At 38.2% G+C, this 24,488-nt stretch overlaps 1 protein-coding gene across 3 annotated transcripts in view; it reads left to right on the top strand.

Annotated features, from left to right (window-relative positions):
- Positions 1 to 24,488, top strand: part of CTNNAL1 (catenin alpha like 1) — a 58,998-nt gene that overhangs the window by 19,090 nt on the left and 15,420 nt on the right. For all 3 annotated transcript variants that reach the window (XM_049896286.1, XM_049896285.1, XM_049896287.1), the window contains exons 3-11: positions 2,819 to 3,006; positions 4,650 to 4,769; positions 6,785 to 6,874; positions 7,934 to 8,104; positions 10,262 to 10,462; positions 12,541 to 12,627; positions 17,893 to 18,051; positions 20,294 to 20,386; positions 21,175 to 21,325. In XM_049896286.1, coding sequence (XP_049752243.1) covers positions 2,819 to 3,006; positions 4,650 to 4,769; positions 6,785 to 6,874; positions 7,934 to 8,104; positions 10,262 to 10,462; positions 12,541 to 12,627; positions 17,893 to 18,051; positions 20,294 to 20,386; positions 21,175 to 21,325 — 1,260 coding nt within the window. The remainder of the gene's footprint in view (positions 1 to 2,818; positions 3,007 to 4,649; positions 4,770 to 6,784; positions 6,875 to 7,933; positions 8,105 to 10,261; positions 10,463 to 12,540; positions 12,628 to 17,892; positions 18,052 to 20,293; positions 20,387 to 21,174; positions 21,326 to 24,488) is intronic.

Below are 24,488 nucleotides of genomic sequence, written 5' to 3'. Positions count from 1 at the left end.
CAGCACCATTGGTTCCTGATCATATGCTGCCTCTTGGGATAGTTGAAAGTCAACTAACTCTTTTTGGTATAATGACTCTGTATATTTCTTCCATCTGCTTTTGATGCTTCCTCTGTCATTTAATATTTTCCCCACAGAATCTTCACTATTGCAACTCGAGGCTTGAATTTTTTCTTCAGTTCTTTCAGCTTGAGAAGTGCTGAGCATGTTCTTCCCTTCTGGTTTTCTATCTCCAGCTCTTAGCACATGTCATTATAATAATTTGTCTTCTCAAGCCACCCTTTATAATCTTCTGTTCAGTTCTTTTGCTTCATCATTTCTTCCTTTTGGTTTTGCTTTAGCTGCTCAACATTTGAAAGCAGTTTCAGAGTCTCCTCTGATATCCACCTTGGTCTTTTCTTTCTTTCCTGTCTTTTCAGTGACCTCTTGCTTTCTTCATGTGTGATGTCCTTGATGTCATTCCACAACTCATCTGGTTTTTGGTCATTAGTGTTCAATGCATCAAATCTGTATTTGAGATGGTCTCTAAATTCAGGTGGGATATACTCAAGATCATACTTTGGCTCTTGTGGACTTGCTCTGATTTTCTTCAGTTTCAACTTGAACTTGCATAGGAACAACTGATGGTCTTTTCCACAGTTGGCCCCTGGCCTTGTTCTGACTGATGATATTGAGCTTGTCCATCGTCTCTTTCCACATATGTAGTCAGTTTGATTCCTGTGTAATCCATCTGTTGAGGTCCATGTGTATAGTTGACGTTTATGTTGGTGGAAAAAGGTATTTGCAATGAAGAAGTCGTTGGTCTTGCAAAATTTGTATCATTCAATCTCCAGCATTGTTTCTCTCACCAAGGCCATATTTTCCAACTACCGATCCTTCTTCTTTGTTTCCAACTTTTGCATTCCAATCAGCAGTAATTATTAATGCATCCTGATTGAATGTTCGATCAATTTCAGACTGCAGAAGCTGATAAAAACCTTCAACTTCTTCATCTTTGGCCTTAGTGGTTGGTACGTAAATTTGAATAATAGTCTTATTAACTGGTCTTCCTTGTAGGCATAGGGATATTATCTTATCACTGACAGCGTTGTACTTCAGGATAGATCTTGAAATGTTCTTTTTGATGATGAATGCAACACCATTCCTCTTCAAATTGTCATCCCCGGCATAGTAGGCTATATGATTGTCCAATTCAAAATGGCCAATACCAGTCCATTTCTGGTGGCTAGGATATCAATGCTTATGCATTCCATTTCATTTTTGACAATAACCAATTTTTCTAGATTCATACTTTTTACACTCCATGTTCTAATTATTAATGTATGTTTGCAGCTATTTCTTCTCATTTTGAGTCATGTCACATCAGTAAATGAAGGTCCTGAAAGCTTTACTGCATCCACGTCATTAAGGTTGACTCTGCTTTGAGGAGGCAGCTCTTCCCCAGTCATCTTTTGAGTGCCTTCCAACCTGGGGGGCTCATCTTCTGGCAGTATATCAGACAGTGTTTTGCTGCTATTCATAAGGTTTTCACTGGCTAATTCTTTTCAGAAGTAGACTGCTGGGTCCTTCTTCCTAGTCCATCTTAGTCTGGAAGCTCAGCTGAAACCTGTGTCCCCCATGAGTGACCCTGGTGGTATCTAAATACTGGTGGCATAGCTTCCATCATCACAGCAACATGCACCCACAGTACAACAAACTGACAGACACATGGGGATCATATCCTATGGTTCATTAAAATTCAAATACTTTTACGTAAGATTCTTAGCTTGTGGGCTAGTACATTATTGGGGGTATGTAATAGTATTGACAAGAGGGCTTTCATGAGAAAATCAGTCCATTATACACACAGGTTTATTTAAGACTTAAAAATTATCTTAAACATTATAAGAAGATTGAATTTTTTTTTTTTTTTTTTAAATCTTCTTAAACAGAAGGTGGTTTGGAAAAAGTTACAGCCTAGTTTCATGTTTATGGGGAACAGACATTTATATAGATATATTTTTTTGATAGATAATTGGTATAATAGAAATCAAAAAGTTTTGATAGAAACAGTGATGAAGAGAACTTTTCTAGAGGGTTAGGAGTTTGCTTGGTAGATTGGTTTATTCTAGGCATTATAAGAAGTATAGATTCAAACCACAAACTTGAGTGAGGGTCGGCCTGTGGTTTGAATTCTCAGGAGGGAGACTTTTGTTTTATTTTGTTTCCTCACCCAGAGCCCAGGCTGACTGACACAAGATTCCTTATTGCCCCCTTTTGCCTATAGGCAGATTTTTTTCCAGGCCCCCTTTCCACTGAAGATGTAACCCCTTAGGGCCCAAAGCCTTGTCTTCTCTCCTTGAGTATCCATAAAAACATAAGCCTCTTTGGGTTGTAGAGATTAACAATACCCCCTTTCCCCAACAACAATAACAAGAAAGATCCCCAGTCAAAGACTTGGCACTTGTCTACTGCTCTTGTTTTCAGGTTCTTTGGTTTTGGGCTCTGGGGAGTTCTCTTACTATTTGTAGAGAAGGAGGTTTTTTTAGATTGTGTCACTTCCCATATGACTGGAAACAAAAGTTGTATTTTTCAAAGTGGGTGAAGACAAAAATTTGTCCCAGTTCTTTAGTGTGTGCTATTATTTTGTCATTTGAAAGCCTTATATGATAATCCCTCTGCTCATCAAGGATGAGCCATTCACATTAGTGATTTAAGACTCCAAAGCCGAAGTTCTGCCCATGGTTAAACCTACCTTCAAGGTTAAGGGATAGTCTGGACTTTAATATAAGTGTGTATTATTTTCCATTTAACTTTTCCCACTTGCCTTTCTTGGTAGGAGAAACAATTGCAGCACTTACAGATATAACCAACTTGAATCATCCAGACTCTGATGGCCAGATCACAATTTTTACTGACAAAACAGGAGTTATAAAGGCTGCAAGATTACTTCTTTCTTCAGTGACAAAAGTGCTGTTGCTGGCAGACCGTGTAGTCATTAAGCAGATAATAACATCAAGAAATAAGGTACTTGCCTTTCTGATATTTCTGTACTTGTGTCTTCCAGGGTTGTTCAAAAGTTGTGTGTGTGTGTTTAAGGTTAATTACCAGTAATTTGGCAATGCTTGTATATTATAATTGTTTATAACTGTAAATATCTATAATTTAAAAGAGGTGTTTGTTCTATACATGTAATTCCTAAACTTCGTACATACTGTACCTAAACTTTTGAATGCAAAAAATCTTCCTTCTCAGAAAATTATTATCCACTTGTCATTGCTTCTTGGTAAAAGCTGTTCATGTGTACAAAATCCAGGAAGAAAAGCCAAACCATAGCTATGTATGTAATAGAAACCTAGTTGGTAAAAATTCTGAACCCATCAGCACCTTTTTTTCCAAGTCAAAGAGTTAACAATTTATGAGCAAAAGAAAAAAATTCAGCCACTGAAACCATATTCTCAGTTATCTGCAGCTACAAAATTTCTGTATGCAGAATCCCTAAATATTACTGGATAATCACAAAACTTAGAGAATGGTTTCCAATTCTTTCAGTCCAGAACTCCTCCAGTGTCTCAGATTATACTGGTGTTCCTAGATCAACTGAGAATCCAGGGCATCTACAATCATTTCTTTCCTTGGATAATTCCCTAGGCAAGAAGGGGCGCAGTCGGCGCAGGAATGGGTTGTCTGGGAGGGTTTGAGGAGAAAAACTTGAGACATTTGATGAGTGTTGAGTGAATCAAAAAGTATTAGTTTAAGGAAAAAAAAACAAAGAGATAGATTAGGCAATGTTAGAGGAATAGGAAAAATTTTCCCCTCTTTGAAAGGCGGAGTTCCTGCTCAGTGGTGTGTGTTCTTATCTGTGCTAGTTGCCTGGACTTCCTGAGCTGCCAGGGCAGATTAACATGCCAAATATCATATCCTCATTAAAGCTACATAAACACAGGATATCTGTGTTTTCTTTGCCTATCTTGGTCTGACTAAAACTAATCCAGTACTGTTATTTTAGAGAAAAGTATTTGAAAATATGTTCCACATCCATTTCTTTCTCATGTCAAGAAAACACAGAACAATGTCTGTTGGCTGTACTACAGATTCAGGCTCTCCGTTCACCCTTGACTGTCTGAAGCTTCTTGGCAATTAATTTTTTCAACATAAGCAATTCCTGACTGACCCAAACGGTTTTCCTGCTCTTTAAGTCCAAAACCTGCCTTTCAACCCCTCACTCTGCAGATGGGAGGCCTTCTTCTTTCCTCAGGTTAATGAGGTTCCTCCAATTTTGTTTCACTGAACCTTAAAGCTTCTGTTTGTCATCATTTGTCCCACGCCATTCCTAGTTCTCTGAAGATTTTATTACTGTAGTCCTGTCCCTTCTGCCTTCTCCAGGTGTTGTTAAACTTCTCTTGTATACTTAGTCATTGCTTTTATTCTTTTCATTTTACTCTCAAATCAGCCCGAGTCTCTCTGTCCCAAAAATCATTCCCTAGATGATTCTACCTTTGAATCTGTTTCTGCTTGTCTGAAATCCTCCTTCTCTGTCATCTTTTCAGACTCCTCAGCTTTCCCCTAGAATTCAGAATTTTCTTTCTTTTTTTCTCTACTCATTCTTGAAGTCTCAGTCTCAGATCTATCACCTGGCTAATAAAATACTCTTGTTCTCTCTTTTGCAGGTTCTTACAACTATGGAAAGACTAGAGAAAGTGAATAGTTTTCAAGAGTTTGTCCAAATATTCAGTCAATTTGGAAATGAAATGGTGGAGTTTGCACATCTAACTGGAGATAGACAAAATGTATGTATTTGCCATATTTAAAAATCTTCAGATAAAGGCATGCTTTTCAATTTGGATTTGGGTGTAGTCTTCCAGATTATTTGCTTATGAAATCTATAACCTTGGCCTTGAAAACCTTTCAAAAATAAGTCAGAATAAGGTAAGTAGATCTGTATGTCTTTTTTGCATACATATAACAATTAAATATGTTCCCACTTCACACACTGGAAAAGGTCATACTCACCCTGCAAGGCCCAAGTCGGGTATCGAGCTTCTGTGGAACTTTCCATTTGACTCTTTTACCAGGGCTGAGGCGAGTAAATTGAGTCATCGTATATATTCTTATGTAGTATTTTGCTAAAAGGAAAATATTTTGTAACAGGTGAAAATTTTATGTAATTCAAATTTTAGTGTCCATAAATAAAGTTTTTTGGAACACAGTCTTGCTCATTCATTTATGTACCATCTGTGGCAGCTTTCACACTACAATGGCAGAATGGAGTAGTTGGAACAGAGGCCACATGGACCAGAAAGCCTAAAACATTTACTTTCTGGTCTGTTACTGAAAACGTTTGTCAACCTCTGATTTAGATGGTAATAACAAAGCTATAGGAGTTTGTGGGTAGTTAAACGTTCAGCTGCTAACCAAAATATTAGCAGCTCAAACCCCCCCAGAGATGCCTTGGGAGAAAGGCCTGTTGATCTGCCTCTGAAAGGTCGCAGCCATGGAAACCTCGTGGAATGCAGTTCTACTCGGCAACACATAGGGTTACCACGAGTCAGATTCAACTCAACAGCAACTGGTTTGGTTTTGGTTTTTTAAGGAAGTTATTATTAGAGTATTTGGCTCTAGATTGGATCAGCAATATTTGGGTACCTTCTGTGACAGCACTATTTTGAGGACTCTGTGAAGAGAAATCCCTCACTACCACCACCCCCCCCCCAAAAAAAAAAAAGCACAATGCTTGCTTTCAGTGTTCATAATCTAGTTGGGGAAAATTATAAACCCAAAATAGTCTTAAGAAATTTCAGACTAGCATATTGGTTAAGTTTAGGATAAGCAGACTTCATGGTGAGATGAATAAACAGGTAGATGGGATTAATCATACATGGTTCCTGAAAGAACTGGCTTCTAAATTTCTGTCTTGAAGGAAATAATAGTCAATAGATGCTCAATAAATAAGTCATTTTTAACTAATGAAGGTGTAGGATGTTGTTTCTGGCTAGCAGTAAGGAGTATCCACATGGGCATGAGAATGTCAGGTATAGTAAGTGACCAGAATGTGAGCCATGTGGCAGCTTCTACCCAGGTCTCAGTTCCTCAGCTCTTTCACCCTTTGTAAAGGCAGCAGTATCTTTCCACTTATATCCTGTTTCTGCATTTAGATTGCAGAGGTGGCATTTTATAAAACTTAACTCCGTAGCGTTAGAGAAGTATTTTCACACCTCTGTCGTCATAAATGGAGCCCTGGAGGTGCAGTGATTAAGAACTCGGCTGCTATCCAAAAGTCGGCAGTTGAAATCTTTGGGGCAGTTCTACTCTGTCCTGTAGGGTTTTATGAATTGGAATTGACTCAATGGCAACAGGTTTGGGTTTTTTTTGGTATTGTCAAACATTTTAAATTTCCGCAAGATAGTCTATTAAAGTAGATTTAGTATTACATTTTACCTAATCATTTATTATTTAACATTTAAGTTTCTGATTTTTCAGGATTATAACATTCTGTGAATGAATGCATTTATATATATATATATATATATATATATATATATATATATAAAAATTGATTTCTAATATTCTTATGGGATAGATTTCCAGAGGTAGAATTGCTGGGCTATAGAGTGAACATGTTTTTAAACTCTCAGTCATTATTTCCAGTTTGATTTCCAAAAGGAATATACCAATTTGTAGTTGTACAACAAGGTATATACTATCATCTTAAAGTAAATTCTGTTATTGTTGAGTAAATGATTTTTCAAGAAATTGAATTGTTGACATAATTCTAGGCTCCTCAGTGATTTTATTTTGTTTTTAGGATTTGAAAGATGAAAAGAAAAAGGCCAAAATGGCTGCAGCTAGGGCGGTTCTTGAAAAATGTACAATGATGCTTCTCACAGCTTCAAAGGTATGAAAATCCTTTTACTGTGTTGTAAATTAAGAATTAGAAAACCTGATGGAAGTGTATCTCAATTATATAGTTCGTATTTTAAAAAAGATTAAGGTGGTAACCTGGACATAGGCCATAGTAGTCAAATCTCAGATACTCTTTAGAAAGAATGTTAATGTCCTTTCCCAGCTCCAAACAGCAATTAATTGACAAGTCAGCAGTGACTGAGCAACTAAACCGAAGGTGGTAGATTAGGTGCTGTGGATGGAAGCCTACCAGACATGGCCACTGCCTGTAGAGTTTTGCCGGTCTCGTTGGAGAGCCAGCACACATGCTCTAGAAACAGCTGGGCAAGTTAGGACCTGTTGTTAAATAACATTGACTCTACTATGTCAGCCCTTAGTTTATGCTGTAAATTCATACCTCTAATTCCTTATTCTACTTTTAACAAAATTATCAATCAAGAGTTTTTAATTCCAAACAGCAGTTGGCCAGCAGAGTGATACAATTCAAGAATCAACTAGCAAACCTCTCATTAGCAGCTTGTTTAGAATTTGCTGGGCCTTTTCTGCTCAGAGTACATGCTCTGTGTTAGGATCAGAGAAGCCACAAAAATAGAATTATCAGTGGAGCCCACGGGGAAGGCTGTGCTAGTATCTAGGTCTCTGAGTTTTTTATTTACATCATTTTTTAAAAGTCAAATGTGCTTCCACAGTCACATATCATCTCTTAATTTTTCCTCATTCTTTTTTATGCTCTTGCACATGTAGGACCACATTTTTAAATAGTTTTAATCATGATGAAAATACAGGTTTTTTTTTTTCTTCAAAAATTTTAAGTAAACTTATTATTGGAATATGAAGCTACAGTTTTGCACTCTCAGTTTTTCACTTAACCTTGCTATCACTTTTTACTCATCCTGCTTCCACTTTAGTGAGGAGAAGCATCTGGGTGAGCCAGGGACCCAGGAGATTTTGGTAAAGAACCATTTTTATTAGCATGACCTGTTCTGTGTAAGATTTTGTGTATTAAGACATGGGTCAAATATTAAAATTAAAATATTCAATTTTTCTGAAGACGTGCCTCAGGCATCCTAACTGCGAATCGGCCCATAAAAACAAAGAAGGAGTTTTTAACCGAATGAAAGTGGCCTTGGATAAGGTCATTGAAATTGTGACTGACTGCAAACCAAATGGAGAGACTGATGTTTCATCTATCAGTATTTTTACTGGAATTAAAGAATTCAAGGTAAGAATAAAAAGAAGAGTTCATTTTGATTTTTTTTCTTTCTACCTTAAAGGAACATTGTTTTAGGTAGTATCCATATTTTTGTGTAATGTTTTAGAATAGATGCTTCATAAAAGCAGGTGCATCTCTTTAAAACAGTGCCTCTACAGACAAACATAATGCTCAGTAACATTGGGCTTAGTGTTATGTATACAAAAGAACACTGATCTCGGGTTATAGTAGCTACCTTGGCCCTGTTTAGCCAAAATAATAGGAATTGAGCAGTGCCATATCATCCATGGATGATGACAGGCAGTGAATCATTCCTTCTGAAATTTTTACTCTTTCTTATGCTATAGAGCTAGTTTGAGATTGTGATAATAGTAAGTAGTATTGATGATAATTAAACAAGCAAACAAACACTAACATTTATTGAGCACTTACTATGTGCCAGGCCCAATTCTGAGTGCTTTAAATGTGTGAACTCATATAATCCTTACAAGAGTCTATGAAGTAAGTATTATTGTTATTATCCCTATTTTGCCACTGAGTAGACTGAGAAACAGAGATAAAGTAATTTCAGATTACTAAGTGTCGGAGCTGGGATTTGAAACCAGGCAGTCTAACTCCAGAAGCCCCACTGTTTTAGAGAAGAACTGCTAGTCGGAAGTTAGATGATAAAGATGTCCCTGGGAAACCTTTGGGGAAGAACAGTCTGAGTCAGGAGGATCCTGGGAAGCCTTCTAGTACAACCCCTCATTTCACAGATTCATTACTGTGAATATATGAGCAAATCTTATGGAAACCATATAAATCGGTGGCTTAAAAAAAAAAAAAAAAATGAAAAACTCTACTAAATTGCTCTCTAAAAATATATATGTGGTCTACTTAAAGGAAAAAAGAACTTTAACATAAGTGGTATTTGTTCAACATGACTGATTTTTATGTTTTTAATTGTTTAAATTTTCGAGTTCTCAGACCCTCATTGTCAGTGCCATACTATGTTCATTGCTAGCTTAAAAAAAAAAATTAAAACCTCCAGCCTACCTAGGTTGGAGTGATTACTAGATTGATGGCCAAGAGAAGAAGGGGAAGCAAGCATCCCCCCATGGCCTCTTGACCTTCCCGAACCTTGGTATTTTCATGGGTCCTGTAAAAGTGGGTCATGTGTTAGGAATTAACTTGAAATAATATTTGTGAAAGGACTTTAAAGTGCCAAACAAATGTATCATCATGCTCATCATGACCACAGTTATAACCGTTATTGCTTATTGTTTCTTGGCCCAAGTTGTCTCTGACATATTTCTTAGGATAGAGGTTAAATAAGGTTAAGTGCATTACATAGCTTAGGAAGCTAAATAAGAGAAAGATTGCACAAGTGAACGTGTGTCCATCACACACTGAAGGAACTCCAGTGCAGTGTGGCTGAAGTAGAAGGTGGTTGTAGGGTGTAGAGGGTGAGGTAGACTGTTATCTCAGAGGTATGTAAAAATAAGACCATGGAAGGTTTTGTGCTATACCATGGAAGTTTGGGCTTGATTCTGTAGGTGGTGAGGAGCCAATTAGAGGGAAGTGGCACTATCAGAAGATTTACATTTTAGAAAGATTATACCAGCCACCAGGTGGAGGAGACTTTGGTCAGGGAGGCGCTGTTGGGCACATAAGACAAAATACAGGGTGACCAGTTCGGTGACGAGGAGAATGTTGCTGAATTAATGAAGGAAAAATCGATGCCTTTCCCAGTCCCTCCCACACCTCACACCTTCTACACCCTTCCCCTTGGGCTCAGCACATGTTTATATTTGGGTGTAACATATCTTCCAGAACTTTGCCCAGGCATTTCTCAGATGAATGTCCTTTACCTGCAGACTAGCTCATTTCTCCAGCTGGTTGGCACATGTTGATGCTCTTTCTGCCTTAGTACTCACTGGCCTCATAAGAATGTGGTTGTGTTAACAACTATGGGAACGAAGCTGTACATGGCCATTGGTGGCCCTTGAGCAATGTGTCCTCCTGGCTTAGTGGAGAATATAGTCATCACTGGACACAGTATTTCCCTCAGCCCTCAGACATAGAAAGAAATTGCTGGTGTCTTCCCAAGCACTATTAGAAATTGTAGCCCATTGTGATTTGGTGGGAGTATTGACTCACATGAATGTATATCCTTTTTATTCTCAGATGAATGTTGAAGCCCTTCGGGAGGATCTTTATTTTCAGTCCAAAGAGAATCTTTCAGCGGCCTTGGAAGTCACCTTGGAGCATACAGAGGATTTTACTGATTCTGCATATACCAGCCATAAGCACAGGGAACGCATCTTGGAACTGTCAACTCAGGCGAGAATGGAACTGCAGCAGTTAATTTCTGTGTGGATTCAAGCTGTAAGAACTTTTTTCATGAAAGTAAATCTTATGTAACTTTTCCCTAATGCCTTGAGAAATGTGAAAGCTAATATAATCACTAGGAGTGTGAATTTGTTCCAGGGTCCAACAAAGGAATCTCATCCTTTCCCTCCTAATTGGCCAAAATATCCTTCCCATCCAGTGCTCATAGTATTTGCTCCTCATCCTGGCCGGTCTGGGTTCCGTGCCACTGTCACCATCACTAGTTCACCCTTTTGTCCCCATTCTTCTACCAAACTCACCTCTGGAAAATTCCTTCCCAAAATGCTTCTTCAGCGTGAAGAGCAGAGGAGTAGGCCCCTACCTAGAGGTTTTTGGGACCTGAGTCTTACTGCCGGAGCCATCCAGATTTGCACAGTTGTTAACTCTGAGGACATCTGCTTTACAGACACAACGCTTTAGAAAACCTATTGAGGTCTAGATGAAATGAAGACAAGGGTAGAAGCAGCTGGCAGGTAAAAGATTTTTCACCCTTGCCTAGGTTCCTGGTCTTCAATAGGCTGCTGGTATGTTTAAAACATGGGAGGTTATTTGGGCAAGAGTGGTAAAGACTGACAGAAGTGAGATAATACAGAAAAAGTATACTTAATCTTTTATAAAGGGTGGATTACAAAACTATAGTTGAGAGAGGACAGAGGCCTGATATACATCTTTGGCCAGCATTTATTTATTTCTTAGACCCGGGCTATTTCAAGAGTATTTAACATGGTTTATAACATAAAGCATAGATAGAGCTAATCTGAAAGTCACGAACAAAAGCTTTGGCAATAAGGCTAAAGAAGGATGAATATGGGTAAGTGTGAAGAAAGAAGCAGTGGCTTACTTCTTTACAAACACATTGATTTATGAATAAAAAAAAGATTTGAGTCACAGATTTCTCTGATTTTTTCTGGGTATCATAATAGAGCAAATGTTTATATTAATTGGGAAACTTGCCTTAGAGTAGAGTGGTGTCAGGGATATGAGCAACATTTGCGTTTAGTTTGAATTATCTGTGGTAGCTAGTCTGAGCTGAAGATTACTTCTGTGTTAAATATCCTCAGCCCAACATTCAGTATAAAGTGTTTCTTGTAATGAAATGCTCTCTGAATTAGGAGTCCAATTCTATTAGTACTTAAATTTGCAATTAACACCTTTTACGTATTTTACAAGCACTCAGGTCTCTGATTCTACATGTTAGATGTATTGCTCATTTATTCATTTTTTTCAGCAAATACTGAGTGCCTTGTGTATGCCAGCCACTGGAAATCTAAAGATGAGTAAGATAAAACCTTTGCCCACAAGAATTTTACAATCTAGCAAAATGCAAGAAGGGGTAAAATAAGCACACAAAGCTCCATAAGAGTGGGCATAGACCATGTGTTGAGGGGCTTTAAAGGAAGACGAATTTACATTTAGGGAGAAGATTCAAGAAGGCTTCATGAAGGTATTGACATTTAACTCTGATTTATTCATTCAAAGAATTAAACACCTACTACCTGCCCTGTGCTATGCCAGGTACCATGATGTTAATGGTGAACAAAATAGTTGGAATCCTGGACTTCATGGTGCTTGTATATAGGTCTAGTGGGGAAGACAGAGTTTAAACAAAAAATCAAACAAACCTATAACTGCAAGCTAGGATGATTACTTAAAGAAAAAGATTAGAGAGGGCAAGAAGAAGGTCTAATTTAGATTGGGTGATCTAAGAAGACTTTCTTGAGAAAGACATTTATCTGAGATGAAGATGAACAGGACTTTAATTTTTAACTAGATTAAGAGTGAAGGAAAGAGCATTCCAGGCAGAAGGTAAAATAGATCAGTTTTAGACATGATCAATTTTTAAAAGAAAAGCAGAATTCACCTGTTACAGTTAGAGTGGGAAAATGTAACTAAATAGCTAAAATAATATTTTCTGCTCTTATCGTAAGCAGGTGAATTTTTAAAATCTACATTTCTTATAGTTCACATAATGATATTAAAATTTATTATAATTTGTAGTTAAGTAAAATCGGAATTAGCAATTTAAAATTAAAAAAATGAGGTAACACCACTTACATACTTTTTACATTTTTTAGCAAAGCAAGAAAACAAAAAGCATCGTTGAAGAACTAGAACTCAGTATATTGAAAATCACTCACAACCTCGATGAACTTAAGAAAGAAGTAAGTATAGTTTGTTATGTAACTTGGTTTAATTCTGTACTAATTTTCCCATTGCAAGGTATGTATGAAGTGCATTAGTGTTAGGTCCCTGTGCCCAGAAAATGGTCCTGAAACTTTTCCTTTGATCTGGTTATTATGAAGCCACCATTTTGTTAATGCCGTCTTTCTCAAAGCTTCAATCAGAAGTTCTGTCATGAAACATCAGTGTTACCGCCAATTGTGATGTCTCTTGCAAGTATGTTTTTTAACAACTTGTTAAATTATTGAAGCCTTGGAATCGTCTACTTTAAAAATTAGACATGGTTCAAAAATTTACCTGTGATATCGGTTCTCTCACTTGCATTTCTATATGCTTTCTTGGGTTGGAGACAAAAGGTGGCATTAAACAGAAGAATAATGTACAACCTGATCTCTGCACATGAAAGTGTACTGGTATGTGGATGTCATAGGAAAAAATAGTGAGAATGGCTGAGAAAACACAGGTTTCTGCCTAGAGCCCATACCCTTTGGCTTTTTCTTCATTTGTAAATGGAATGTTGTGAAACAAAACAATACTGGAAGAAAAATATGTTTATATTTAGGGTTTGTTATCTTATTCCCACTGAACTTACCAATAAGTTAATTTACTACAAACCCAGTAGGGCTTCTTTCAGAAGCTGAATAATTATTTGCTTTCTTGCTGCTGTGTTAGGTAAACCTTACACACTGATCCCCAGTTAGGGTTGTTGATATCATCCTGGGAGGTAAATATGCACAGGTGATTGTTTACTCACCCTTTAATAGAGGGCCATTAAATCAGAAAATGGTAGTATATTGAACAAGTGTAACTCAGAGGTTGTGAAAAATATGTAACTTTATTTTTGTCTTTCCTTGTCCCTTTAAAGTTTATTCATTAAAATGATATTTAATGGTGAAGGTCTAAATGCTTTCCTTCTAAGACTGGGAACAGGCAAAAACATCCACTCTCATTACTTTTATTAAACATTTTTACTGGATAGTGCAATAAATCAAGAGAAAGAATAAGTGGCCCACATATTGGAAAAACCAAAAACCGACCCATAGTGACCTTATAGAACAGAACATATTGTAAAGGAAGAAGTAAAAGTATCTTTATTTGCAGATGACATGGTCGTGTACGTAGAAAATCATATTTTTAATGTGCCCTTAAGATGGGTACATTTTGTTGTATAAAAGTTATACCACAATAAAGTTGATTTTTAGAATATTCTTAGTTGAGAAGATTTTCCCATTTGCTGGATGAAAACTTGGTCATCTCATGACTTATTTGCTCACTCTCAAGTAATAGAAAATCCTATGGTCACTTAAGTCAGGGGTTAGCCAGCTATGGCTGGGCCACCTGTTTTTGTAAATAAAGTTTTCTTGAACACAGCCATACCCATTTGTTTACATATTGTCTATGGGCACTTTAGTACAAGACTGGGTAATTACAACTGAGACCCTGTGGTCTGAAAATCATAAAATATTTATTATCTGGCCCGTTACAGAAAAAGTTTGTCAATCCCTCCTTTAAGTCATAAAACAATCTCAATTCAGAAATTAGAATGTTTATTCCAATATATTAATCAGTATTTCCATCTTCATTCAGTTTTAGGACTTCTCCTTTGTTCCCCACTCCCCTACCCCAACTAGGGCTTTTGGGGGAAGGTGTGATTGTCTTCTCCCTTTTTCACTTCCCTCATCTTCCATCATCTAGCTGTTATTACTGATCTTTGCAAGGTTGTGGCACAGGATGAGAAGAGAGAAAGGGGGAAACCGCATGTTCTTATTGACTGGTGCCCTTATAAGATGGCTTTGGACTCAGTAGACGTTTAAAGCTTTCTCTGTCATGAACACTTTAGTGGGTTCTTCAGAGGCTCTCCAGTTGGGTCCCCCTACTACAACTCCCATGTCATATCTACCTGTCCACCTTGAGGTGTACCTGGAGGTGGGATTCACCCTAAGCACTCTACTAGCTCTTCAGATAGATCCTTCTCACAAAAACTTCTCCTCTCTCTTATCTCTAATTTTTTAACTCTTTTTTATTTTTGAAGAGGGTCAAGAATCAAGAGTATGAAGTTGGTTTTTGAATCTTTCTATTATAAATTATAAACATGATATGTTTCACATCTTACTTGGTACTGATTATTGTTGTTAGTTGCTGTGCAGTCAATTTGAAACCTCCATTTCAACGTCTGTTACACATAGAAGGACGTGGTTTTCTATGGTTTGAAAAAAGCGAGCCCATTTTTTCCGGCTTATTATAACTATTTTTAAAATCGTGAATCTCATTAGTGCATAAAATCCTTATTATTTTTCTCACGAACTTTGGTGATACACTGAGTTGACTTCCCACAAGCTTCATTTTCCTCACCTCTTAAATGGGTATAACACCATCAACCTATAAGAACTTTTATAAGGATTAAGAGAGATAATGTATATAAAGATGCTGTCAGTACGTTGCACAGAGAGGGAACTTACTAAATGTTTTTTCTCCCTTTGTTAGAGTTGTTAGTGCATTGTCTCCAAAACCTTTTGTAAATTTTATATGATCTTGAGCATGTAACTCAATTTCTATGGACTTGTTTCATAGTCTGTAAAATAAAGGTCTGGTAGTAGATATTCTCTAAGGCCCTGATGGTTAAAAGTAAAAAAAAAAAAAAAAATTTTTTTTAAAAATCTTATGTGGCATTTAGTTTCCAAAGGAAGGTATATTTTGATATGTTTTTGTTCCTAACTAATTATCATCACTTGACCCCATGAATGCAGACCACCCTGTTGTTCTGTAATGATCATCACTTGACCCCATGAATGCAGACCACCCTGTTGTTCTGTAATGATTATCACTTGACTCTGTGAAGGCAGACCACCCTGTTGTTCTGTAATGATCATCACTTGACCCCGTGAAGGCAGACCACCCTGTTGTTCTGTAATGATCATCACTTGACCCCGTGAAGGCAGACCACCCTGTTGTTCTGTAATTATCATCACTTGACCCCGTGACTGCAGACCACCCTGTTGTTCTGTAATGATCATCACTTGACCCCATGAATGCAGACCACACTGTTCTGTAATTATCATCACTGAGCCCCGTGAAGGCAGACCACCCTGTTGTTCTGTAATGATCATCCCTTGACCCCATGAATGCAGACCACCCTGTTGTTCTGTAATGATCATCACTTGACCCCATGAATGCAGCCCACCCTGTTGTTCTCTAATGATCATCACTTGACCCCATGAATGCAGACCACCCTGTTCTTCTGTAATGATCATCACTTGACCCCATGAATGCAGACCACCCTGTTGTTCTGTAATGATCATCACTTGGCCGCATGAATGCAGACCACCCTGTTGTTCTGTAGTGATCATCACTTGGCCCCGTGAAGGCAGCCCACCCTGTTCTGTAATTATCATCACTTGACCCCATGAATGCAGACCACTCTGTTGTTCTGTAGTGATCATCACTTGGCCGCATGAATGCAGACCACCCTGTTGTTCTGTAGTGATCATCACTTGGCCCCGTGAAGGCAGACCACCCTGTTGTTCTGTAGTGATCATCACTTGACCCCGTGAATGCAGACCACCCTGTTGTTCTGTAATGATCATCACTTGGCCCCGTGAAGGCAGACCACCCTGTTCTGTAATGATCATCACTTGGCCCTGTGAAAGCAGCCCACCCTGTTGTTCTGTAATGATCATCACTTGACCCCATGAATGCAGACCACCCTGTTGTTCTGTAATGATCGTCACTTGGCCCCGTGAAGGCAGGCCACCCTGTTGTTCTGTAATGATCATCACTTGACCCCGTGAAGGCAGACCACCCTGTTGTTCTGTACTGATCATCCCTTGACCCCATGAATGCAGACCACCCTGTTGTTCTGTAGTGATCATCACTTGGCCCCATGAAGGCAGACCACCCTGTTGTTCATTGTGTAGAAAGTCCTGCCGGTTTTTAGTTTGAATTGACACACTGGATTACTTCCAGGAAAAAAAATTGCTTCATTCAAATAGGCATAATTTAAAGTCAATTTTTTTAGGACAATATTATTAAAAACTATCTCTTTCTGGAGTACCCTAAAATAACCTATCACGTCATTAAAAAAAAAAGAAAGAAAAACTCAGGATAAGAAGAAAAGACTTTAGGTGTTAATAGCGCCCAACGATACTCATTGTGAGTGAACCATGCTTAAAACCATTCCACCCAAGTCAAATAAACTTCAGAGTTTTTGTTATTCTTTCATCTGTTGTTTCTACTGGGACCCAATTTGTTCATAGTATTAATCTTTTTTTTTTCTTCAGAGAGTAAAGTTCTGGGTAGCAACTATAAATAGACTCTAACACCCCTGAGGGAAGGGACTCTGTTCTTTTTGTCATGTATGTCCAGCACGTAGCACAGTGCCTACCATGATGTAGGTATTTAATAAAATTTTTTCACATACCTAACTGTCTGAATCTCATATGGATACTTTTTCAAAAGTCTGTTATAAAACTTGAGAAAATGGGGAACCCAAGGTTGAGAAGGGGAGAGTGTTGACAGGTCATCAAGTTGGCAACCAATGTCGCAAAACAGCATGTGTATTGATCGTTTAATGAGGAACTAATTTGCACTGTAAACCTTCATCTAATGCACAATAAAAAAAAAAAAAAAGAAAACTTGAGAGAAGAGAGGAAGAGGGGAAGCAGAATATTCTTAGTGCCTGGTGCCCTTATAAGATGGCTTTGGGCCCAACAAATGTTTAAAGCTTTCTCTCTTATGGCTCTCCTGCTGGATCCCCCCTGGTACAGCTCCCATGTCACATTGCCTCTTCCACCTGTGATCGTGCGCTGCCTTTTGACTTTTCTCCTAGTACTCTGAATACCATACTCTAACATTGTTCCATTCTTCACCAACATTAAGAGAGCAGAAGCTTTTTTTTTTTTTTTTTTTACTGAGAGAGACGCTATGTGGGAAAGAGCTGGTTGATCCGAGTATGAAAAAAGTACAAGGCTACTGGATGTCTAGTTTCTTTTCTACAAACAGCAGTGCTGCTAGCACCAGGGGATTCAAAGGTGAGTCAGATGTCACTCCTGCCCTTGGGAAGACTTACCAGCTCCCCAGTGCTACCCAACTTCTACAGTTATCACAGGGAACTTTATATCCAGTCCATGGATCAAGCGAGACTGCTTTGAGGTTTCTGCTCTTTAGTTTCTAAAATACTTATGAAATGCTTGATCAAAAAAGCCTTGTTTGTTTTCTTTCCTTCATCGCCCTTCACTTCACATCTGCAGCTTCATAGAACAGCTACACAGCTGGCAGCAGATCTCTTGAAACGCCATGCTGATCATGTGGTTTTAAAAGCCTTAAAACTTACTGGAGTAGAAGGGAATTTAGAAGCTCTGGCTGAATATGCCAGTAAACTCTCTGAACAGAAAGAACAGCTCATTGAGGTAAGTAATAAGTTTGCTGGCTAAAAAGTTATAGTTTCATGACAGCTATATTACATAAGAGAGTATTAACATGAATATAATTTTTAGTTCTGATATAACCATTTTTTCTTTCTCCTTTGGAACCTTAAAGGTATAAGTTGTGTCTGCTCTATTCTTACAATATTTGGCCTCTAAAACAAAACAACAAAAAACTCTAGGATCCACAAATGCACTTCTTAATCTTCATCTTCTTATCCTCCCAGAGAGAGTAGACCTTGGAGTAGAGCAGTGAGGTACATTGTAGGCCCTTGTTTCTGTTTGAATCAGTCAGTCTCAGCAGGAAGGGGATGGCACACTCAAATTAGGATGGCTTAAGGAGGACTCAATAAAGGAGCTTTTTGCAAATGCACAGGCAGGGTGTGGGGGAACCATACTGAGAGTACAGGAGTTGGGGCTAATGATGGCAGAGCTGATGCCACCCCAGGCCCAAATTAACACAGTGAGTGAGTGGTTGGTGAGACATGGGGGAGAGAGGGTCTTTCAGAGAGGACCACCTTGAGAGGCAGTGATTTTTGAACTAGGCACATAGACAGTCCAAGGTGACCCCGCAAAGGAGCATGGAAATACTCTCCTCATTCCTGCTGTTCTAATCCTGGAACTTCCCATTGGCCAAAGGCAGGTCAGCCTTCCAGGGTTGGCTTAAGAAGTGTCTTAGTCATCTAGCGCTGCCATAACAGAAATACTATTGGATGGCTCCAACAAAGAGAAATTTATTCTCTCACAGTCTAGTAAGCCAGAAGTCCAAATTCAGGGCTAGAAGTCCAAATTCAGGGTGTCAGCTCCAGGGGAAGTCTTTCTCTGTTGGCTGTGGAGGAAGGTCCTTGTCATCAATCTTCCCCTGGACTAGGAGCTTCTCAGTGCAGGGACCCTGGGTCCAAAAGACACACTGTACTCCTGGCACTACTTTCTTGTTGGTATGAGGTCACCCATGTCTCTTAAGATTAGGCTTAAAACACAACCTAATCTTGTAGATTGAGTCCTGCCTCATTAACATAACTGCCATTAACCTTACTTTATCAACATCACAGAGATAGGATTTACAACGTATAGGAAAATTACATCAGATGACAAAATGGTGGACAGTCACACAATCCTGGGAATGATGGACTAGCCAAGTTGACGCATATTTTGGGGGGACACAATACATTCTATAATAAGAGGGACAGTGGATATGAAAGGTCAAAGAGAAGACATCCAGCATACTATTCCTTCACCGAACCTCTCCTCTTCTGCCCAAATCTTTATTATGTGTTAATGTTGCTTCCCCAATTCAGGCATGCCACATTTGTAATAATTCCAGTGTATTTTATTAATTAATATTCTAAACCTTTTACCTATTGAAAATGTCAAACATTTTGCCAAAAAAAATTGACTTAACCCCTGTATACCTTATATGTATGAGGTGTGTCCTAGTCAGCATGTATATAAATACACAGATATGAAACTTCTAGCTATCTTCATATTATCTGATATACCCTGCTGACAAAATCTGAAACTCTCATGGTTCAAAGGAACCTTGCAGATCAAGTGGACTAGCTTTACTTCTTTATATTAGCAGTGTGAAAACTGCTAGGGAGCGTTCTTAAAATGACTGTAGCTAAATCTCCTTTATTTAATAGATTTGATGTTGTTATGTTTATAAACCAAATATGTCTATAGAGTAACTTTGACATAGTTTAACTATGAGACCTTGGGCAAATCACTTCTCTCGGCCAAATTTCTTCATATATAAAATGTGTGGGCACTACCAGATCTTTTCAAAGATTTCTTCTGGTTCTGATATTCTGTGACCACCTTGCCGTGGTTGGGAAGTAGAGACAATATGTTATACCCTATTAATTCCTAAAGAATTTGTTGGTAGCTGGTATTGTTTATAATAATCTTCTCAATAATGTGCAAATGTATTTTTATAGTGTTTTATAAATTATGTTTGTAATTTTTAAATTTTTCTTTATTAATAATTAAATGATGCTATGTGTTGGGGGGGAAACCCTGGTTGTGTAGTGGTTAAGTGCTACAGCTGCTAACCAAAAGGTCGGCAGTTCAAATCCACCAGGCACTCCTTGGAAACTCTATGGGGCAGTTCTACTCTGTCCTATAGGGTTGCTATGAGTCGGAATCGACTCGACGGCACTGGGTTCTGGGGTATGTGTTGGGAAGAATGAGAATGTGAAAATTGAACTGTCCATATGTTTTCTCATAGACCTGCCGATTGTTGCGACATGTATCTGGGACAGAACCTCTTGAAATAACCTGTATACATGCAGAGGAGACATTTCAGGTGACTGGCCAACAGGTATGATCAACAGCAGATTGTGCCTTCTATATTATGTCTTGTCAAAGTGCCATAACAAATTGTGTGGAAGGAGAGTGTAAATGGTTTTGTATAACCAGCAGTCAAATTTACTCAGAGAAACAAAGATAATGGAACTCTCACTGGTTGTTTGCCAGAACATAGCTAACATTCCGTTGGATTATCGAATCATCTGCCAAATTGGGAATTGGCCCATTTAATTGATGCCCTAGTTTCTACCTATTTTAAATGAAGCCCTTTACAACGCAAGTTGTTGCAACACTTTTGGAAAGTAACTTACCATTATATAACAAGCCATAAAAATATTCATACATTTTGACCCAGTATCCTAAGGATGTAAAGAGATAATAATTACAAAAAAGATTTTGTTTTAAGATTCATTGGAAGCAAAATAATTCCTAATTTAGGCAAATAATACATTAAAAAAAAAAAAAAAAAAACCATTGCTATCGAGTTGATTCCAACTCATAGTGACCCTATAGCAACCCTATAGGACAGAGTAGAACTGCCCCATAGGGTTTCCAAGGAGTGCCTGGTGGATTTGAACTGCCGATCCTTTGGTTAGCAGCCATGGCTCTTAACTACTATGCCACCAGGGTTTCCAAATAATACATTGGGACGTTAAAATAATAATTATGATAACCAGAACTGGCAGTATGGAGTTCATCGAGTTGATTTGAATGATGGCCCCACAGTGTAGTGCAGTCTCCAATGTGATTCTGACAGCTGTAATTTTGAAATTCACACCTGTGTACACTGTGTTTCTTTAGATTATTTCTGCTGCTGAAACATTGACATTACATCCATCTAGTAAAATTGCTAAAGAAAATCTTGATGTATTTTGTGAAGCTTGGGAATCTCAAATTAGTGACATGTCAACACTGTTAAGAGAAATCAATGATGTGTTTGAAGGAAGACGAGGTGAGAAATTGTCCACATATTAAAATATAATTTTAATGTAACTCTTTTGATTTTTTAGTGGAATACTTCAGATGCAAAATGAATTATTTGGGTTATTTTTATAAAAAATATATTTCACAGAAAAGCGATGAAAGTACTTCTCCTTTATTTTAGCATCTAAGCAGTAAAATTTGTTGTACAATAGTGTAGTAGATTTCTTTAAATTAACATTCTAGTTTTCCTATGGAAATGAAAACTTTTTACATTTCTTCTAAATTTTTTAAATTTTAGTACAAAAGCTGTTCTAAGATACAGTAATTCTCTGTTAACTTTAATTCTGTTAACTTCATAATGAAATGAAAGTAGCTATTTGATTTTTGAATTGCTTTCCTTCCACTTGGATGAAATCTCTTTCCTTGATGACTACATAATCTTGGAATATTTCCTATGGTGGGTAAGTTCATTGCTTTTTCTACAATATGTAGAATAGCACCATACAATGTACAACAAAGCATTGTTTTTACTCTTTATTTTAATATCAACTTGGAATTTGATTTATTCCCTATTATACAGTGTGTCCTGGTATTTATATTTACATGTTATGTATTTTCCCCTTGGAATGGCTTCTGTTTGTGTCAAAGCATGCTTTTTTGTTTTTGTTTTTAAATAAAATGTTATATGAAATCACCATAACATCAAATTACATATTTATTTTTACTGAATATAAACTTTCATATACCTGTTTAGAATAAATATTGATATTTTTGAAAATCAGGGAATTACAGACTTTGTAGATATAAAACCTGTTAAGTATAATAAATACTTGCCATGCTTCCACATTTAAAGATTTCTGTAATAGCTAGCTGAATGGTATACCATGTTGATACTTTGGTAAAGTATTTGTAGTTACATGTATTTTTATATGGGCCAAGTTTCACATATTAAAAGGTAAAGTGGTATAATTGGTCCACATTTAAAGAAGAATGATGAGTTAGCTGTAGGAATTGTTTAGGAAATGAAGAGAAGTAGCATGGTGTGATGAAAGGACACCTCACTGGGGGCAGACAGAGCATTATCAAGACCCAGCTCTTTCTCTAGCTGGTCTTGGGCAAGCACTTCTTCTCTCTGGGCCTGAGTGTTCTCATCTCAGTAGTGAAAGAATTGGTTGTGTGATCTCTGAAGCTGTTGTCAGCTCTGAAAGTCTTTTGTGAGCACTGCCTGAAGTCAATGTAACTTTGAGCTCTGGGTGTGGAGAGACTTCTAAGTGTGTCTCAGTGCTGCCTGTCTCTCTTCAAAGGCCAGAGGAAAATAGTCTTACAGCTTTGTTATTAGGTGTCATCAGCCCATCAAAGTATGAAGCTGGGGAGAGTGCCAGAAAATGGTCCTCTAATTTTCTGGGGTGAAATCTGATTCTGAGCACTTTTAAAAGTGTTCCATGTACATTGTGGAAAGCCGTACTAAATAGCTGCAGCTGTTTAAACAACAATGTGGCCTGAACCTGGCCAGCCAAGTCTCCCCTTTACCAGAACAGCGTTCAGCTCAGTACAGGTTTCTCTCATGTTCTTTTTCAGTGCTGGATAAGCTTTTGTTTTTATTCATGGCAACTTGGGGAATGGTCAAGTCATCATCAGCTGGTACTCTTTCTGTGTCCCCAGGCTAGCAAGTTCACCGTCATCTGCAACTGGAATGGAGCTTGAATTCCTCTGTTTGTTCTAGTCTCTCTTTGACCAGGGGCTTGAGCCTTCTTCTTTGTCTTGGTACCTGGGATTCTTGTGGTTTCTAAACCAGGCTGTTGTACCAGAATTTTGGTCTATCTTTTCTCCTTTCTTTTATTTCTACAAAAAAGAGGACCTATAAGAGTTTTATTTATTTTTTCCCTCCTCAAGGAAGATGGCAGTGACTTAACAGTTACTCCTGGGCCAAGTACAGAATAGGAAATAGCATTAAGAAGTTGATAAGCTTAAGAGGAGTGTTTTTGTTCTGCAAAAAAAAAAAAACCAAACCCCTTGCCATCGAGTTGACTGACTCATGGCGATGCCTTGTGTTACAGCGTAGAACTGCTCCACAGGGTTTTCAGCGACCATCATCTTTACAGAAGCAGACCACCAAGGCCTTCTTCCTCAGCACTGCTGAGTAGGCTCAAACTGCCAACTTCTAGGTTAGGAGCCAATCACACACCACAAGTGCCACCCAAGGACCTTTTTGTTCTATAAATACAAGTAAATTTCTTCCTAAAAACAAGGGGGGAAAGTTCTACTTTCCTCACAAATGTTAGCTGTCATCATCGTCATTATCATTTCTACCACTACCATACAGTAAAGCAAAATAGACTATGAGAAAACATTAGGTCCAGTTTTTCCCCTTAGTCTCAGTGTCTCTCTTATCTCCTAACATGCCTCTCTCCCTATCTTCTTTCCCCACTCAGTGGAGGTTTTGGGACTGGCCCTTCTGGCCCCACGGTGGAAGACCTGACCTGTGACCAGTAGAAAGAGAGTCTGACCCTGCCTCTCTGTGTAAATAAAACTCTTCCCTTCTCCAGTGGGGAAATGACCCCATATGGAACACTTCTCCCACTGAACAGCTAATGCAACATTAAGTCAGTGCTCCCTTTTTTTTGCCTTTCTCCCACCAAAGGAGGCCTCTTTAAAAAAACAGCTAGGGAGGTTCAATGAAAAATAAAAATCACAGGCTACTAGGGCCTGTATGGGTAATATTATAAAAATGATCATTTAATGCATCTGGCTATAATAATACAACCGTAAAAATAAAAAAAGCTACCATCAGTTGAGAATTTACTGTGTACCGGGTACTAAGTGCTCAATGTGCATTCTCACTTAATTCTCTCAGTACCCCTATGAGGCAGCTATTATTTCCATATTTTACTTTTGGTAAAACTGAGGCTCAGAGAAGTTAATTTGCCCAGGGTCCCACAGCAGTAAACTACAGAGAGCTGGGCTTCTAACCGAGGTTTGATTGATGCCACACTATTACTCAAGCAGCTAGTCCCACTCCAGAGTTAAGTCGTACCAGCCCAGAAGCACTCACTGCTACAGCTCTGAGTTCTGCTTTTTTCCCCTCTCAAAGCCATTCCAGAAGTAACTGGGAGATCCTAACTCAGGCAGTTCAGAAAGTACAAAGCAAGGAGCAAACAATTGAGGGCCAGGAGACTGGCTTTTTGTTTAGG

This window comes from Elephas maximus, chromosome 9 (assembly GCF_024166365.1).
Source record: "Elephas maximus indicus isolate mEleMax1 chromosome 9, mEleMax1 primary haplotype, whole genome shotgun sequence".
Taxonomy (NCBI): Eukaryota; Metazoa; Chordata; class Mammalia; order Proboscidea; family Elephantidae; genus Elephas; species Elephas maximus.
Note: the sequence above shows the minus strand (reverse complement) of the source record. Positions and strands in the feature narration are given on the sequence as shown.